Here is an 18,805-nt window from a genome sequence, read left to right on the forward strand (position 1 = left end):
TTTTTTGACAAATTCAGATTTGACAAAACACAAAGAAGGTACCAATGTGAGATTTCTAAAGATAGCTGCAGCACTCGACCCAAGGTTTAAGAATCTGAAGTTTCTTCCAAATCTGAGAGGAACAAGATGTGGAACATGCTTTTAGAATTTTTAAAGAGCAACACTTGAATGCGGAAACCACAGAACCCAAACCACCAAAAAAGAAAATCAACCTTCTGCTGGTGGCATCTGACTCAGATGATGAAAATGGACATACTGCTGCACTGCTTTGGATCATTATCGAGCAGACACCGTCATCAGCATGTATTCTGGAATGGTGGTTGAAGTGTGAAGGGACATGTGACTCTTTAGTGCATCTGGCGCGTAAATATCTTGCAATGCTGGCTACAACAGTGCCATTCAAATGTCTGTTCTCACTTTCAGGTAACATTGTAAATAAGAAACAGGCAGCATTATCTCCTGCAAACGTAAATAAACTTGTTTGTCTGAGTGATTGGCTGAACAAGGAGCAGAACTGAGTGGACTTGTAGGCTCTAAAGTTTTACCTTGTTTTATTTTGTACATAATTCTACATTGGTAATTTCAACTTTCATAATAGAGATTGCACTACAGTACTTGTATTAGGTGAATTGAAAATTACTATTTCTTTTGTTTTTTACAGTGCAAATATTTGTAATAAAAAATAAATATAAAGAGAGCACTGTTCACTTTGTATTCTGTGTTGTAACTGAAATCAATATATTTGAAAATGTAGAAAACATCCAAAAATATTTCAATAAATGGCATTCTATTATTGTTTAATAGCGTGATTAATTACACAATTAATTGTGATTTTTTAAAATTGCATGGTTAATCGTGATTAATTTTTTTAATAGCTTGACAGCCCTAAATATTAGTAATTATTGCCCCCAATTCAGCAAAGTATGTAAGCATATATCTGATTTTAAGCATGAGAATAGTCTTAAGGAATAGCTTATGCAAGGGAAATGAAACATGAAATGTAACTGCAATTGTCTATTCAGACTTAAGTATATTCAGTCAAAATCATTCTTGTAACTCTGTTTAAATCAATGGAGTTAAAACAGGATTGAATTTAACATAGTGATATTTCAAGTACTATGAGGTGAATTTTCATCAATAAAATGCTTGTTATAAAGTTTTAAATTCTGGTATCCAGTCACAGAATTTAAAATGATTTGGAAAAATCAGATAATTTAGTATAAATCAGTAATGTAACGTTATGTTTATTAAATGCAAAGAACAGTTAATGCAACATTAAGATAGAGATTAATTACACAAACCACAGGAAATTCAGTCTTTATACTTCATAGCATAACTGAAATCCTTTGGATCTATGTAATATTTTGTATCGTATGTTAACCTTACTAAAATCTGATTTATGATTATGAAAAAACTAATATGATAGTCCATCAATAGCTATTAGCTAAAATGGTCAAGAATACAATCCCATGCGCCAGATGTCCCTAAACCTCCAACTGTCAGAAGTGTCTGGCACTGGCCACTGTCAGAGATGGGGTAGATGGACCATTGGCCTGACATGGAATGGCTGTTCTTATGTTAATGATTGTCCAGAAAGTTATTTGGTCCAAATAAGTAGGATAATAGAATTTTGCAAGGCTTTTTCATATGGTATTAAGTTGGTCTTAATATATTGTATATGTACAATGTGACTAAGTTGCAATTGCGGTGGGAACCATATATTGAAACTTTTAGATTTTAATCATTTGTATTTGAACTATGTTATCTTATCATAGTTTCTTCCTTTAATTTCCTAGTTTTGATATTTAGATAACATTTTATTGTATTATAAAGTCAGATATACTGAACCCCTTTACAAATGCAGATATCATTCAGATAAATTAATTTCATATGTTTGTAATTATTCAAAGGAAGATATGTTTGTTTTAATGTACAGCTCTTTGAAGAAAATACATGTCTGCAGATATATGCTGCATCACAAAGGTTGCTTTGCTAAAAAGTTAGAGTACTGTATTACGCATGCACAGTTTATACTTTTCAAACATTTATGACTTGTTTGTTAATATGGCAAAGGACCACAGGGGAGATTTTCAAAGTCACAAATAACATTTAGTTATCCAACTGTCCTTGGGCCATTAAGGTCAATGCAAAGCTTTCCATGGACTTCTGAGGGCCTTGGATCAGTCCCCAGAACTATTGGTATGTGCTATGATACTTCCGTAGAGCTTTTTATAATTAGACAGTTACAGCTCCTCTGTGCTTACTATTATTAGGGCAGACCAGTTTTGTTAAGGACATTTGTTAAAATGTAGACGTTTGCAGCATTTATAATGTTAATAAAATCAAATATTTTGTTGAACTTTTAATTATTTATTGTGATTTTAATTGATAAACCCAGTAAGATGGTGTAACTTTTCAACGTTTCAATTTGTTTTTAACTTTAGAGTATGTGAGCTTTTACAAGGTGGAGCCATAATGAATAAATGTTACCAGCCTCATGAAGCCCATATTCCCTACCTCCTGCAACTGTTTATAGACTACAACCTGTATGGAATGAATTTAATAAACCTGGCTGCTGTCAAATTCAGAAAGGCAAAGAGAAGAAGTAAGGTGTTTATTTCTCAAGGCTAAATTATAAATAATTGTATTGTCGGTTCAAACCACTACTTCCAAATGGAACAACATTAGGTTTCCAATTTTGCCATTGTTTGCTCTGTCTTAAATACAGTTGTGTATTATCTGTGTGCTGTATATTGTTCATTTATAGCTTTGCCTTCTTCATCAAAATTCACTTTGAGCTTTCTCTCATTGTTCTAATTTGTGCATATTTTCTGGACTTAAAGAGCAAAATAGAGTGGGGAAAGGGCCACCTAGAGACGTGAGCTTTTTGCGTAACTATCAAGGCATATGCTACCTATAACAGATGTGGATTTGAATGTCAAATCACAAAAGTTAGGCACCTGTTTTCCAGTCCAAAATTATAAGGGAAGTTTTTTCAGCTTGTATCACAGTTTTTCTTTAGTTGAAGAATTCATGTAGAGGTTGATTGATTGATTGCATTGTTTAAATACTTTTGGTATTCATTCTTTGTTGTGCCCTAGATTCTTTGTGGTTTGTTCTTTATTGTAGTGGCACATTCATAAAGTTATAGCTAGGTTATGTTGTTCTCCTCTGACAAAATTTTTAAATAAAATGCTTTTAATTAATTATACCACTGCTGTTTTCTCCAGGTTGAAATTTGAAATGCATATCTCTGAGAAAGGGAGATATTTTTAACTCTCCTTTTGAAAGATCAGTTTGGCATGTTATACTTTTGGGTAACATCAAATTCCTATGACATAAAAGTATAATTTGAAAATGATTAATCCATAATATGTTAAATGCTTTTAGTATTTTGATGGGTTGGGAGAAAGAGAGAGAGACAAAATGATTGAGATTTAGAAAATAACTACTAGTCCATTTGCAGTGCATTACTTAAACAAAAATGTAGAGTTGTGTATTTATCTGTCAGAGCTACAAAATGATGAGAGTTTAAAGGAATTGTTACAAATTATTTGCATCAGAAATGGTAAATAGTAATCTCTATGATTTTAAATTGTCGTTCCCTTTTTATTTTTACACACTCTCTCTCTCACTCTCTCTCTCTCTCTCTCTCTCTCTTAAATCACCAAGTGGAAAGCGTTGATTAAAATCAACTTTTTCTTTTTACTTTAGTTAGGATGGTAACTGGAATTTAATTCAACACACAAAACAGTATATAAATTTTTTTTATTAAACAAAACAAGCCTTTAATATAGCACATGACATATTGTGCCATATTTATGAAGCTTGATGTTAAAAGTTTGATATTTTCCCGATTCTTTCTGTATATTGAAAAGCAGCCTTTAACTCAAAATTTTTTGATAGAGGGCCATGGATTCAGCATATATATTTTTTATTTAAATGTTTTAAGAGATTGTCATGAGTTTAGGCCTATACATATTTGAAATAAATTTGGATTTCATTTGAAATTAGTTTATTTTAAAAAATTAAAAAATACAGTTTAAACAACAAAATAAAAAAATTGATTTAAATTAAAAAATCTGACTTTAAAAAAAAATCATCACTTTTTATCCACCCTGAGACAGACAAACACACCTGTTATGAAGCCCCTTATAGCCATTTATTTTAAAGGTATCTAAAAAGCTTTTGGAACCCTTAACCTTTCCACGTTCAGGAATAATTCCACCCTCTTGCTGTTCTATATGTCTGGAGCAGTGGGAGGTCAGAGGACTGCAGCTCAGCTAAGGAGAGAAGATCTTCAAGGGGAATAATCTGTGGGGCCCTACATCCAGTCATTGGGAAGGATTGGGGAGAAGCAGGACCAAGTACTTGCATTCTCCCCAAGATACCAAAAGAGCCTCACAGAGGCAGGCAAATAGGATGTAAGACAGTGTTCCCTCTAATTTTTTAAGTCCGTGTGCATAATTCATTTTGTTATGTGCACCAATATAGAGGTGATGTGTAGCAGGGGTGGGGAGGCTGAGGGGTTCAAAGTGTGGGAGGGGGCTCAGGGCTGGGGAAGAGGGTTGGGGTGCGGTGGGATGAGGCCTCTGGCTGGGGGGGGAGTGCAAGCTTGGATGGGGCCAGGGGTGAGGTGTTCAGGGTGTGGGAGGGGGCTCAGGGCTGGAGCAGGGGGTTGGGATGCGGGGGGTAACCCCGCTACATTTTCCAATATTAAAACAACATGCTGTTCTCCTTCAGGTTCATCATTTTTAAATGACAAAATCATGACTCTAGTCTCCTCTTGAGGTAGCCTGGATGTACAGTAGAGGCTCAGAATCCCATCAATTTTACATTGAGCAGGCTCTCCTGCATCATGTGGGAAACTAACAAACAGCCTTCAATGTGGCATTTTAAGCCTGGATCTGATGGGAAGGGAGGAAAGAAGCTAAGAAAAAGACAAAACAGTTGCTGAGATAGAACTGCCAATGACAGAAAAGATGGAGTCAAGGGGAAACACTGAGAAACTTCTGCAGAGCAAGTGAAATAGAAATAGAGAGAGGCTGGTGGAAGTGGAACAAATGGTACCCTGGATTGCTAAAATCACTAGGAGTTGGGGGCTCCATTTGTGGGGGCGGGCTCTAGGGTGGGGATGGGGATGAGGGGTTTAGGATGTAGGCTGCCCCGGGGCTGCAGGGGGGAGAGAGGACTTTCCCCAGACCCCTCTCCTGGGGGCAGGTGAGAGGCACCTCTCCCCAGCAGCTCCGGCTGAACTGGACTGGGGGAGTGGCACCTCTCCCCGGCCGTGGCAGCTCTGGTGGGGCTGGGCCGGGGGAGAGGCGCCTCTCCACTGATGTGGTAGCTCCAGCTGGGCTGGGCCGGGGGAGGGGCACCTCTCCATGGCGGCAGCTGCTCTGACAGGGCTGGCTGGGCCCGGCTGGGGGAGGGGCACCTCTCCCCACCTGTGTGGCCCTTGGTAGCCTGCTCCACGGCTGCGCAGCTTACAGGGAACTTAGATGTAGGGAACACTCTCTTCTGTCCTCCCTTCAGAGGTCTACTTGTCTAAATGTGGGGAGAGGAAAACAACATTCAGATGTCACACTTGGCTTGTAGGTGGGTTAAAAGTTGTGGCAAGTTTCATTACCTGTGGAAACAAGTCTTCAGGGCTCTAATCTCTTTCTCTGCCTCTTGCTTCAAACAGGCTCTGCCTAGCCTCTCAGTTCCTTGTCAGGTCTGCTATTTTTAGTCTATCACCTGGAAGGGTGAACAAAAAACAACTGTGTCAGGCTAGCCCCTTAATTTCTCTCCCATCTTTAAGTTTGAGAGATCTAGTTCCTGAATGGAGGAGAGGTTGGAAGGGGAGAGTGGGGGTAGCCAAATGAAGCACATGCCCGTTTCTTCTTCCCTTGTGGGCAGTACCACAGATTGTCCTGGCAGGGACTAGGAAATCCAATATCAGTTCTGTACCTAATTGTGCTTGTGGGAATCAAACCAAGATGGCTGATTTACACAGGTAGTCCTACTACTCAGACAGTTGTACCATTTTGGAAGTGTGATTGCTAAATAGGCAGATCCATGGTGAGGGACAAAGTGGTATTCTCAGACCTTGCCTGCATATATCTGGAGGAAGCAGGTATGTCTGTTCCCTCCTTCTCACTGGGATATATTAGTGAGGGGGACAGTGCCCTCTCCCATACCTGCTGAAGACCCAGAGTCTTCAGGAGTTGAGTTTCCTCTTTTGCTATGAACCCTAGGGTTTCTCAGACATTGTTGTAAGGCAGAGATGGGCAAACTACAGCCCGGGGGCCAAATCAGGCCCTCAAGTTCCTGCTGAGGAGCAGGGTCCAGGGCTTGCTCCACTCCACGTATGCTCGCGGAAGCAGCAGCATGTCCAACTTCCAGCTCCTACATGTGGGGCAGCCAGAGGGCTCCGCACGCTGCTCCTCCCCCAAGCAACCACGGGCAATGGGAGTTGCAGGGGCGGAGCCTGCAGATGGGGCAGTGCACAGCAGATCCGCCTGGCCATGCCACCATGTAGGAGCCAGAGGGGGGACATGCCACTGCTTCCGGGAGCTGCTTGAGGTAAATGCTGCACATAGCCTGCACCTCTGACTCCCTCCAGTGCCCCAACCCCCTGCCCCTGCCCTAAGCCCCATGCTGCCCTCCGAACCCTTCGGTCCTGCCCTCCTGCACCCCAGAGCCTGCATCCCCAGCCAGAGTCCTCACGCCTCCACCCTCACCCCAACCTCCTGGCCCCATCCCAAGAGCCCGCATCGCCAGCTGGAGCCCTCACCCCCTCTTGCACCCCAACCCCCAATTTCTTGAACATTCATGGGCCGCCATACAATTTCCTTACCCAGATATGGCCTTCGGGCCAAAAAGTTTGCCCACCTCTGCTGTAGGGGCTAGACTTTATTCCTGGAGTGGAAAGAGGACTATAGGGGTGCCCCTAAATCTTCACAAATAACTTCTTTAAAATAGACACAGATTGGGTTATTACTGAAAGTGACCCTTACTTATTTCATTTATTTGCAAATGGATGTTGTTGTTTTAAAAAAAAAAAAATAGGGGCAAGAATGCTTTAAAACCATTATTGTTTCAAGAAAATACATTTTCAAAATAAAATTCTTTTTCCTAGTACGTAGTCTACAGGTAAAATGTTTATTAAATACTTATTCAGCAGATTCAGTACTATACCTTTAAAACATAAATCCTTACTGAGTTCTATTGTGTGTGTATTTGAAAATGTGTATGAAGCTGTTTCTCTAAATGATGCATGGTGAGTATCAGTGAACATGCAACTAATTTTGGAGAAGAAAAAAGTATTTACATTCATCTAAGTATATATTTACCCTAGAGACTGACACTTGTCTCCTAGATCAGTAATATATCTTTGTCAACAAATATGGAAGATTTTGTTGTTGAAGGCTATAAATTGAATTAAAAAAAAACTATTGGTGTGTGCCACAAGCCAATAAAAGTTGAGAAAATCCCAAATCCAAGCTGATCTTTAGTGTGGAAGTGGGAGACTTGCCTACTCTTTTTAGAGTGTATTTTTGCTTTTGTCAAAAAGCAAAACTATTGCTTCTAGTGCCACTGCCTTGTGTGTGCTTCATTGTCCTTCCTCTGAAGAGTTAAGTTCCAGAAGGAGACCAAGGGGAGGTAGTAAATCTTCAGAGGGCACTTCCCTCAACTTGACCCTGGAGCACAATTCCTTAAACTGAAACCTCTGAGCAAATTAATACAGGCCTTTCTTTATCTGCAGGTCAGACACCATCTGCTTTCACTGCAGATTTCTACTTACTGTTATGGACACCACATCTGGAATACATTGTGTATTCTCTTTCCGTTCAGGGCATAAGACAGATGAAAAGTGCTAAGTAATGTTTAGAGTTTTATCTGGTATCTGATTTCTATTGAGAGCTTGGCTGAGACCTCAGGCATTTGGGAATCTTTAGGGAAGTTAGATCAGAGATGACAAATAATTTCCCTGGAAGCGCACTTAAAAAGCAAAAAAGAAAAGTAGTTTACAGCTTTAATTTTAATGATTTCATCATATGCTGTGAATATTTGTTTTTCTTTTTTAGTGTGTGTCCACATGAATCTATTCATAGGTAGAGAAATTATGAGTAAGGTAAAGGGTAGTATGATTCCTTTTTGAAGTCTATGTTGTAAAACATTTCTTTCCTTCTTTCAAAGCATTCGTATTGCTAGTGCAAACCTATAACTGCAAATAAAAATGTAAAGTATTGTAAAACTAACGTGCTTTCTTATGTGTTTCTGGTTTTAGATGATACTTTAGGTGGAATTGGATGTTACAAAGATCATTTGCCAGAAAATTCCATTACTGGAACTTTTTTTCGATGGGAAGAGGATGAAATACCAAGGTCAGCATGTCTAAACAACTTTAAAAAAAAAACACGCTAATATGTAGAGAAGACAGAAGCTTACAGGCAGTTAAATATATTCATCCTGAATGACCTCTGAATTCCAGTGTTTAATTTTAATTATCCCAGTATGCCATTTTTCTTTGTGCAAAGAATGCAAAAATTAGTCATAACATAGGTAATAATTTTGTTTTACTTTAGTTTTGTATGACAAGGACTCATTTAACCATCATCTTTTTTTCAGGATTTTGTTACTTGGTTGTAAAAACTCATTGTAGTATAAAACTTGAAATGCAAATGTAAAATTCAGGTGTCAGTTATTTTTAAAATAAACTTTCCAATTATTGGCATTTGATTAAAGATCAAATAAAAAGTTATTTCAGAGAATATTTACCTCTTCATTGATAAATTCACATTTTTGTAATTACCACTTAGCTGCTGTTTCCTAAAGACAGCAGCAACCATGCAGAGCTTCAAGGTCTCTTGCACTCTTCTAGTCTTCCATGAGTTTCCCACTCTTTAGTCAGTTGCTTGTAAAGATGGTTGCAACAGCTTTACAGAAGTGTGTGTTTGTGTGTTCTCCAGAAAAGGAAGATGAAAAAGAGAGTGGAAAATACCTTGTGCTGCTTTGAGCTATTTAATATACCACAGCAGATTCATTCCCTGAGCCACCTTCTAAACTTTTTCACAGATCTTGTATCTGCTCACATTTTCAGAAAGCTTGAGATCATTCCTTTCCTTTCAATCCTCTTTGAGTGGCTTCTGCATATTCCTACTTGTATGGATCAAGGTACCTGTGGTGTGAGCTTCCAGAATCTTCTGATGAGGACTGTGTTGGTGCCACTCATCTCTCCCTCCTCACAGGATGAAGGATTTTGAGGGTATAAAGGGAGTGATGTCAACCATTCTTCAGTTCCTTCTAATCCTTTATGGTGCAGTGAGCTTGAATCATATGTGATGTTCTCAATATTTCTTCTTTCATTTTTTTTTATTTCTGCCCTTTGAGGGCTATTTTTATCTATCATTAGTCCGCTTTTCCGAAGAGAAGAAAGGCAGGTGCCTGCAGCGCCTCAGAGATCATCTGAACCCACAAAAGTGGAAGAGCCACCTCACATTCCTGTTGATGTATGAGCCTCTTTAGGTTTGGTTGACTAAGACTGGCCATCTGTAAATCCAGCATCAACTTTGGAGATCCACTCACTATAGCATCTAGTTGCCTGGTTTAAGTAGCACCACAGTCACTGGATTAGTCCTGGCTGACCAAGTTCAGTGCCAGGGATCCATCACTCCTTGACTTTGGAGAACCACTTGCTACAGTGCAAGTGTGGTGCTAGGGGTCTAGGATTGTCAACTATTCAGATCTATTAAATGCACACATTCAAGAATTGAGAGCTTTTACAAAAATTCTCTGCCAATTCAGCTTATTCCTTATGCATCCATCCTTATGCATTTTAATCAGATCACAGGACAAATCATTGGCCATTGTCCTTGTGAAAGATGCGATAGACACATGGAATGTTTAAAGACTATTGTATCAACTTTATAAATGTTATACATATCTTTATTTAGTGATTGTATTCCTGACTAAATAGGGGAGCTAAAAGTTTTCCTGGAGGAACTAAAAACACTGGGCTGATAATTAATGTACATCCCTAATGCAGGTAACAATTCTGCAGAAGTGTCACTCCTGCCCTGCCCTTACACCCTCTGTCCTGGGAAATAGCATATACTGGTTTGACTTGGTTCAATAGGCCTGCATACAAAGCACTGTAAACTGTATAAAGAGACTGCTCTTCTCAGGAAGCGGGTCACTCATCCTCAATCCAAGAACTGACATTAGACTTGTGACCAAGAGAGGCAGACCATGTGGAGTATGTAAAGTACTTTAAATCCTAGCAGTCTCCATATGGAAGACAGATGACTGCGCGGTAAGCTACACTTGCATAAGCTGTTTATTGTTTTTTTTAAGATGTGTGATCTCTGTAATGCTTTTAGTCTGCAATAATAATACTTTGCTTTATAAAAGTTGGCTGGTCACTGGCTAACTCTGTCATTTCCCCTGAGAGAACAGAAATGCAGGTTCAGAAATAAAAGGCCTGTACTAAAGTCAGACCTGCTGAGATAATCGCAGTGAACTGCAGGAATCTGCAGCCTAAGTCCCTGGTCTGAAGAGAAAGGATTGTGGGATCCTCCCCGGAGAAAGTTGACTGTTAGAGGCCTGAAAAGGTACCTAAGTGGAGTACCTTCAAGAAGGCTACAAAGGGATCAAAGATTCAGTAACCCTGGAAACTGGCAGTCCTGATCAGCAGTTGGTGATAGGGAAACCAAGACTTCTGGAAGAAATAAGCTGAATTGACTGGAAGGGCATCTCAAAGCCCTGCAAATTTTCTGTGTCACAGGAAAACAAAATACAGTGGTTACTGATCTCGGTCATCAGTCAGTCTATCCAAGGAATGTGACATGTAAAACACAAGAGTCTTCAGATTTTAGAAGCTGGCCACAAGTGCCAAAAATAGTGAATCTTCTGCTCCAGATGTAGTTTTTCAAGAGTATTCCTCATTCTGGTGGAACAGATTTTAGGTGCACAAGTTTTCTTTCTTCCTTTTTAAAGCAGAAATTTTGAAAGAAAAATAAAAATGACAGAGCTTTGCTGTAATAATGCCTCCAAACTGGCAACGGAGTCATGATATGTGAACCCAATACAGGTCATACAGATCTTGCTATTCCCTTATTTGCAGATCTATCTTGTCAGGGGGCATATCTTCACCTAGAAAAAAGATTTGTGCTTTCTGCTTAGTTAGTAAAGCCAGCCATACGGATTTTTTAGTGTAGATGATTGAATCTGAGGGTTTTTCATCTGGCCAAGAACTAAACATGATAATGATCTGAGGTCAATGACTTGCTATTTTTAAGTCCTGCACCAATTTCAAAGTATCACTGCTGGTGGAAGAACTAGTAACCATGTTTACTTCTGATATTTCACTAACCACTACATATATTAATGAATACTATATACCCGTCTTTCTCCTCCTTTACAGATTGGTGGCCCTTATACAAAGTCAAAAATTTTCACAATTCCCTGACGTTTTCTATAATAGCAAGAGTAAAAAATGATTCAGTAAGTCTGTATAATACAATTACTCCTACCGCTACTAAATTTGACCTCACAAACTTTGAAGTTTTGGTTGTCCAGAAGTTATTCTCAAAACTTTTATTTCTTCTGCTTTAGAGCTGTAAAAATTTGTTCAAAGCCTCACAGGACTCCTTGTTGCCCTTGCTGACTTTTTACCCACTCTCCCCCGCCTCCCTTTCCAGGAGTTGGCAACCCATGGTTGAGAAGTAGTGCAATACACCATTGGAAAAACAAGAGTATTTAGCTTTAGTTCTGAGTCTGTGAGATATTAAACAGAAAATCACACTGCTCTGATTTCTATCATACCTTACCTCCACTTTCAATTCTTACCTTACAGCTTAAACTAAAGGTATATGCCATTTAAAAAATGTAGACACCTAGATTTCAAATGGCTTTATGCAAAAATAATTTTTAAAGTGTCTTTCACACTCTATCGGAATAATTTCATTCTAAAGTATTTATATCACTAAAGATACTGAAAAAATATGTATTGAATGTCAGCTATTGAAATTTTTCAGTATTTCAACAAAATTCAAAAAGTTAGTATTTTCTAGAAGTGGGAACTGCTGTAAAAGGACGAAGTCATTTGAGAGGCAGCTAGAGTCCCATGCTGCTGTTGATGCAATAAGCAGTTCCTCATTAGGAGATTCTTCATCAGGAAGTACAAAGACCTATTTATGTAATGTGATAAAGATAGTTTGATATTTTCTCCACTTAACTCAGGTGTGCCTTTGCAGCGTTTCTTGGACTTGGAAAGAGGAATTGTGCATAATAACAGCAGCAGTGGACTTGAGAAACCTTTAGACTTTGCAGTAGTTCACCTTGCACAAAGACACAAATCCACTCTTTAAGTCTTGTTGAACCATTGAAGTTTTACTTAACTAACAACAAATAATACTGCAAATTTTGAGAAAAAAAATTGAAATAGGAGATGCTGAAAAATGTCAAGGTCTTATATTTCAAAACCTGCCAGAACTAAAAACAATTTGCCAACCCATTATAAATACTTTAATGTCTAATAAAGTTTTCTAAGCAATGGTCCTGGACCAGTGATCAGAGAGCATTTTCAGTGCTTGCTGGTGGCACCTTGTGTAAGTGATAATAGTTAGGAACTGACCCTGCACATCTACTTTTTCTGGAAGTGTAACTGTCTGGAAAACTTGTTCTACAGTTTTGGTTTTAATAGAAATTGTGATAATCCTGTGGCAGTCTGATTAATCACAGAATGATCCAGGTATGTCGAATGGGATTTATTTTGGAGGATGATATACTTTGGAGCTTAAAAAAGCTTATAGTGTCCCATTAAAATCCCAATGTAGTATACTGCCCTATATCTATATGCATACATTAAAGTATAAAGAAGATGGAAATGGCAAGATCTATGATACATATCCACTGCTTTAGACTAGAAATCTGTGCTTAAATAAAATTGAGCCATAGCAGGAGACCTTGATTTATCAGGGAATTCTGAAGATCTCCTAACTGTTGCTTATCTGCTGTCTATAATTTAAATTTAGTGTTAACCCTGTGAATTTTGGCTCTCATGTGGTGTAAGATGCAGCATCACACCCATCATTTTAAAATTTTAAATATTTTGAAATTGAATCTACTCTTCTTGTTAACCTCAACTTGGTTTATCATCTATTGTCTTTATGTTACTTCTTCCCAAGACTCTAGTTTAGTTGGGCTGAGATTACTTAGTTATTCTGAGCACCCAGATTGGCAGGAGAGTAAATAGTAAAATTTTCCCATTTAAAAAAAAAAAAAATTCTTCTGGTGAAAACAGCCACAAAAATCCATAATAAGATCAAGCACTCTGTCCATCACTCAGATTCATAGAGTTTAAGGCCCGAAGGCACTATTATAATAATCTATTCTGGCTTGCATAATACAGGCCATAGAATTTTATCAAGTGATACCTACATCAAGCCCAGAACTTCTGGTTAAGTTAAAGCATATCATTTTAGAAGGACATCCAATCTTGATTTGAAGACTACAAGTGATGAAAGATCCAAAACGTATTTATATAAATTGTTCCAATAACTATCAGTTAGCCAGTTTAAATCAATTTAATATGTGCTGCATCGATTTTTGTATAGTTCTAATTTTTTAATCAGAGTTTTGTACAGTACTAAGTCAAATGGTTACGTTGACTATCATATGCTGCTTTAATTACATCTGTTGTGCATGTCCACACAACACTCCTTTTGTCAGCGGAGCCCATCCCCAGTCGGTGTTCTTGCATCGACAAAGAGAGCGTTGCACAGTGGGATAGCTACCCATGATGCAACTGGCCACTCTCTGCCACTGGGAGATCTCAGATTGAATCGCAATGCATCACACAGACATGCTCACTTTCCAGTGATGCAGTTCTTTCCATCCCGTCGTTCCATGAGCTTCTGACTTAGTTTCATGCCGTTTTTAAATGGCCTTCTAAATTGTATGCCCGTGATCTCTGCCTGAAAGCATGGATCCTGAACTGGTGACCAGTCTGGTGATGAGCATAAGAACGCATTATAGCTAGTCCTGCAGTATTTCATGAGCTGGGAAATAGAAAGAGACTCTGTGGTGCCTGCCCTGCTGTGTGTAATGGAAAGAAACAATTCAAGATTGCTGCTGGAATTCACAGACCAGCTGCACATGGTGGACTGTTGGTATTGGGCTTGGGAAACAAGCTCTGAGTAGTGAGCACACATCATGATGCATGTATGGGATGACAAGCAGTGGCTGCAGAACTTTTGGATGCGCAAAGCCACTTTTCTGGAACTGTGTGCAGAACTTGCCCCTGCTGTGCAGCACAAGGACCACCAGAATGAGTGCTGCCCTCACAGTGGAAAAGCGAGTGGTGATTACTGTGTGGAAGCTAGCAAATCCAGACTGCTACCAGTCAGTCACAAATCAGTTTCGGTTGGAAAGTGTGCTGGGCTGTTAATCGCCTTCTGCTATGAAGGACTGTAACTCTGGGTAATGTGCATGAAATAATTGATAGTGTTGCAGCAATGGGATTCCGTAGCTGGGCAATAGATGGAATGCAGATCCCAATTTTGGGGCCAGACCATCTTGTGATGGATACATCAACTGAAAAGGGCTACTTCTCCACGGTCTTGCAGGCACTGGTGGATCACCAGGGCCATTTCACAGACATCAATGCGGGTTGTTCAGGGAAAATTCAAGATACATGCATCTTTAGGAACACTGGACTATGTAGAAAGCTGCACACTGGGATTTCTTTCCAGAAGATTGCTTTGGGGGATGGGCATATGCCCATAATGATCTTGCGAAACGCCACCATCCCCTTGCTCCCATGGCTCATGGAAGTAAGGCGGAACCGAGACAGAAGCAAAGAATGCTTCAATAACAGGCACCGGATGACTGTTGAATGTGCCTTTGGCAGATTAAAAAATCACTGGCCCTGTCTTTTTGGCAGGTTAGACCTCACCGAGGAAAATATTCCGATGGTCATAACAGCCTACTGTGCATCGCATAACATTTGCAAAGCAAAGGGGGAAATGTTTTCCTAGGGGTAGAGTGATGAGATGAATCGGTTGGCTGCTGATTTTAAGCAGTCAGATATCAGGGCAATTAAGGGGGCTATTTGAATCGGGGAGGCTTTGAAGAAGTATTTTGACAATGTGTCACAGTAGTGTGTCTTTGTGATGCATTCAACCTGGTAGTGTTTAGTTGCTGCCTTGAATGACCCCCGTAATGCTTGCCTCTTGAAAAATAACTAAAAACTACAAATGCGAAACAAGATTTAAAGCAAAGATGTAAATCAAGGTTTCCTGCTTCCTGATTTAAATCATGATTAAAATCAATGATTTATTCACTCTGATATAAAGTATCCATCCTGGTTACATAAGTTATCCTGTTTATTCTTATTAAAATTGGCAAAAATTCATTTTTTCCAGTCCTCTGAAGCTAGCTCAGTATTCTAAAATTTGTTAAATATCAACATCAATGGATGAGAGTGTTACTCAGTCAATTTTTAAAACTCTTGGTGCAAATTATTGGTTTCTGCATATTTTAAAAATGTTTAAACCTTAGCATTTTCTGTTTAACTGTTTCCCAGTTACTTTTGGAATAGGTAATATTTATCACTGTAAGTTGTTAATATATCATCCAGCTTCTTTCCAAATACAGCACAGTAATATTTATTGATTCTGCCTTTTCTGCATCATTATGATATCTGAAGGGCCTTTCCTGCCGTGAACCTGGGTTAAGGACAGAACATCAGTCTTAAATTTGAAATTCCTCTTCTTTCTCTTTAACAGAAATTGTATTATTTTCTTAGAGAGCTATGCTCAGATACCAAGAAACACTTCTAACCACATAAAAATTTAATTATATCTGACATAAGATTTCATAGTCAATTTACTGGATTAGTGGTAATGTGATAAACTACTCAGTTTGATTTACAGTCTAGAGACTGTGTGAGTAACAGAGTTTGAGAATCTTTCAGAAAGTGTGCCCAGCCCCTTAACTGAGAAAGTATCTTACATTAACATAAACATAAAAATGGCCATACGGGGTGAGACCTGTGATCCATCTAGTCCAGTATCCTGTCTTCCAATAGTGGTGGCCAGTGCCAGATGCTTCAGAGGGAATGAACGGAACAGGGCAATTATCGAGTGATCCATCCCCTCTTGTCCACTCCCACCTTCTGGCAGTCAGAGGCTCAGGGACACCCAGAACATGGGATTGCATTCATTTCCAGTCTGGCCAATAGCCATGGATAGACCTATCCTCCATGAACTTATCTAATTCTGTTTTTAACCCAGTAATATTTTTGGCCTTCACAACATCCTTTGGCAACAGGTTGACTGTGAATGAAAATGTACTTCCTTTGTTTGTTTTAAACCTGCTGCTTGTTAATTTCATTGGGTGACCACTGGTTCGTGTGTTATGTGAAGGGGTAAATAGCACTACCCGATTCACTTTTTGCACACAATTAATGATTTTATAGACGTCCATCATATCCCTCCTTAGTGTTCTCTTTTCTAAGATGATCAGTCCCAGTCTTTTTAATCTCTCTTCCATATGGAAACTGTTCCATATCCCCAATAATTTTTGTTGTCTTTTGTACTTTTTCCAGTTCTAATATATTTTTTTGAGGTGAGGCAATCAAAATTGTACGAATATTCAAGGTGAGGGTGTACCATGGATTTATAATTATATTTTCTTTCTTCTTATCTGTCATTTTCCTAATGGTTCCTACAATTCTCTTAGCTTTTTGACTACCACTGTACTTAAGTGGATCTTTTCAGAAAACTATTCACAATGACCCCACAATCTCTTCCTTGAGTGGTAACAGCGAATTTAGACCCCACCATTTTGTATGTATAGTTGGGATTATGTTTTCCAGTGTGCATTTATCAGCATTTAATTTCATCTGCCATTTTGTTGCCCAGTAACCCAGTTTTGTGAGATCCCTTTGTAACTCTTCTCAGTCAGCTTTGGACTTAACTATTTTGAGTAATTTTGTATTGTCTGCCAACTTTGCCACTTCACTGTTTATCCTTTTGTCCAGATCACTTATGAATATGTTGAACAGCATTGGTCCAAGTACAGATCATTGGGTGACCACACTATTTACCTCTCTCCACTGAGAAAACTGAACAATTGTTCCTACCCTTTTGTTTCCTATCTTTTAACCAGTTATTGATCCATGAGAGGACCTTCCCTCTCATCCATGACTGCTTACTTTGCTTAAGAGCCTTTGATGAGGGATATTTCTATAGCTGATTATAGAGCAAACCTGATAAGAGCAGTATGGTTATTTTGCCTTAATCAAAATATTGATGACTACTATACATAGCTTTGAAAGGTTTATGTGCACAATGGTGTGTGTGTGTTTGTATGTGTATGGGATTGCATATTTAAAATGTGGAATTGGGGGATAATTTGAAACTCAGAGTTGCAACATCCCAGAATGGGTCGGGGAGAGATAATTTAACAATTATTTTTGACCTTTCTGTTAGCAGCAATTAACCTAATAAAAACAGACCCCCTTTTGATGCTGACAGTATGATAACCAAGTATCTCCCTCCTACTTTTTAAAATAATTTAACCATCAGAAGAACTTTAATCATTTGATTGGAATACTACTGCAGATGACACTAAACTGGGAGGAGTGATAGATACACTGGAGGGTAGGAATAGGATACAGAGGGACCTAGACAAATCAGAGGATTGGGCCAAAATAAATCATCTTAGGTTCAACAAGGACAAGTGCAGAGTCCTGCACTTAGGACGGAAGAATCCCATGCACTGCTACAGACTAGGGACCGAATGGCTAGGCAGCAGTTCTGCAGAAAAGGACCTAGGGGTTACAATGGACGAGAAGCTGGATATGAGTAGACAGTGTGCCCTTGTTGCCAAGAAGCTAATGGCATTTTGGGCTGTATAAGTATAGGCATTGTCAGCAAATGGAGGGACATGATCATTCTCCTCTATTCTGCATTGGTGAGGCCTCATCTGGAGTAGTGTGTCCAGTTTTGGGCCCCACACTACAAGAAGGATGTGAAAAAATTGGAAAGAGTCCAGAGAAGGGCAACAAAAATGATTAGGGGGCTGGAGCATGTGACTTATGAGGAGAGGTTGAAGGAACTGGGATTTTTTTAGTCTGCAGAAGAGGAGAAAGAGAGGGGATTTGATAGCCGCTTTCAACTACCTCAAAGGGGGTTCCAGAGAGGATGGATCTAGACTGTTCTCAGTGGTACCAGATGACAGAACAAGGAGTAATGGTCTCAAGTTGCAGTGGGGGAGGTTTAGGTTGGATATTAGGAAAAACTTTTTCACTAGGAGGGTGGTGAAGCACTGGAATGGGTTACCTAGGGAGGTTGTGGAATTTCCTTCCTTAGAGGTTAAGGTCAGGCTTGACAAAGCCCTGGCTGGGATGATTTAGTTGGGGCTTGGTCCTGCTTTGAGCAGGGAGTTGGACTAGATGACCTCCTGAGGTTCCATCCAACCCTGATATTCTGTGATACACTCTTTTTTTCTTTAATGTTTAAGCCATAATGAAAGAATAAATTGGTTTTCAATCACTGATGCTAGGTCTGGGTATGTAACAAATGAAGTATGCAGTCTCCCCTCTGTCCTCTTCATTTTATTAAACTTGTACCAAATGTATTAATACCAAGCCACTTGACTGTTCCATTTGATTTACAAAGTTCTGAAAAGACTAATAGTCCTGATGTACTTACTACAATTCATAACTGAATTTAAAAATGCAGTGGGGAAAGCATTCATCTCAAATACTATGGTGTAACTAGTTAATTGGCATCCATAATAGCCCCATAAGAAA

The 18,805-nt window shown here is 39.1% G+C and overlaps 1 protein-coding gene across 1 annotated transcript in view; it reads left to right on the plus strand.

The window, feature by feature from the left end:
- Positions 1-18,805, plus strand: part of REV3L (REV3 like, DNA directed polymerase zeta catalytic subunit) — a 239,894-nt gene that overhangs the window by 128,341 nt on the left and 92,748 nt on the right. The window contains exons 4-5 of the mRNA XM_050949377.1: positions 2,445-2,605; positions 8,273-8,369. Of these exons, the coding sequence (XP_050805334.1) occupies positions 2,445-2,605; positions 8,273-8,369 (258 nt within the window). The remainder of the gene's footprint in view (positions 1-2,444; positions 2,606-8,272; positions 8,370-18,805) is intronic.

Source organism: Gopherus flavomarginatus, chromosome 4 (genome assembly GCF_025201925.1).
Source record: "Gopherus flavomarginatus isolate rGopFla2 chromosome 4, rGopFla2.mat.asm, whole genome shotgun sequence".
Taxonomy (NCBI): domain Eukaryota; kingdom Metazoa; phylum Chordata; order Testudines; family Testudinidae; genus Gopherus; species Gopherus flavomarginatus.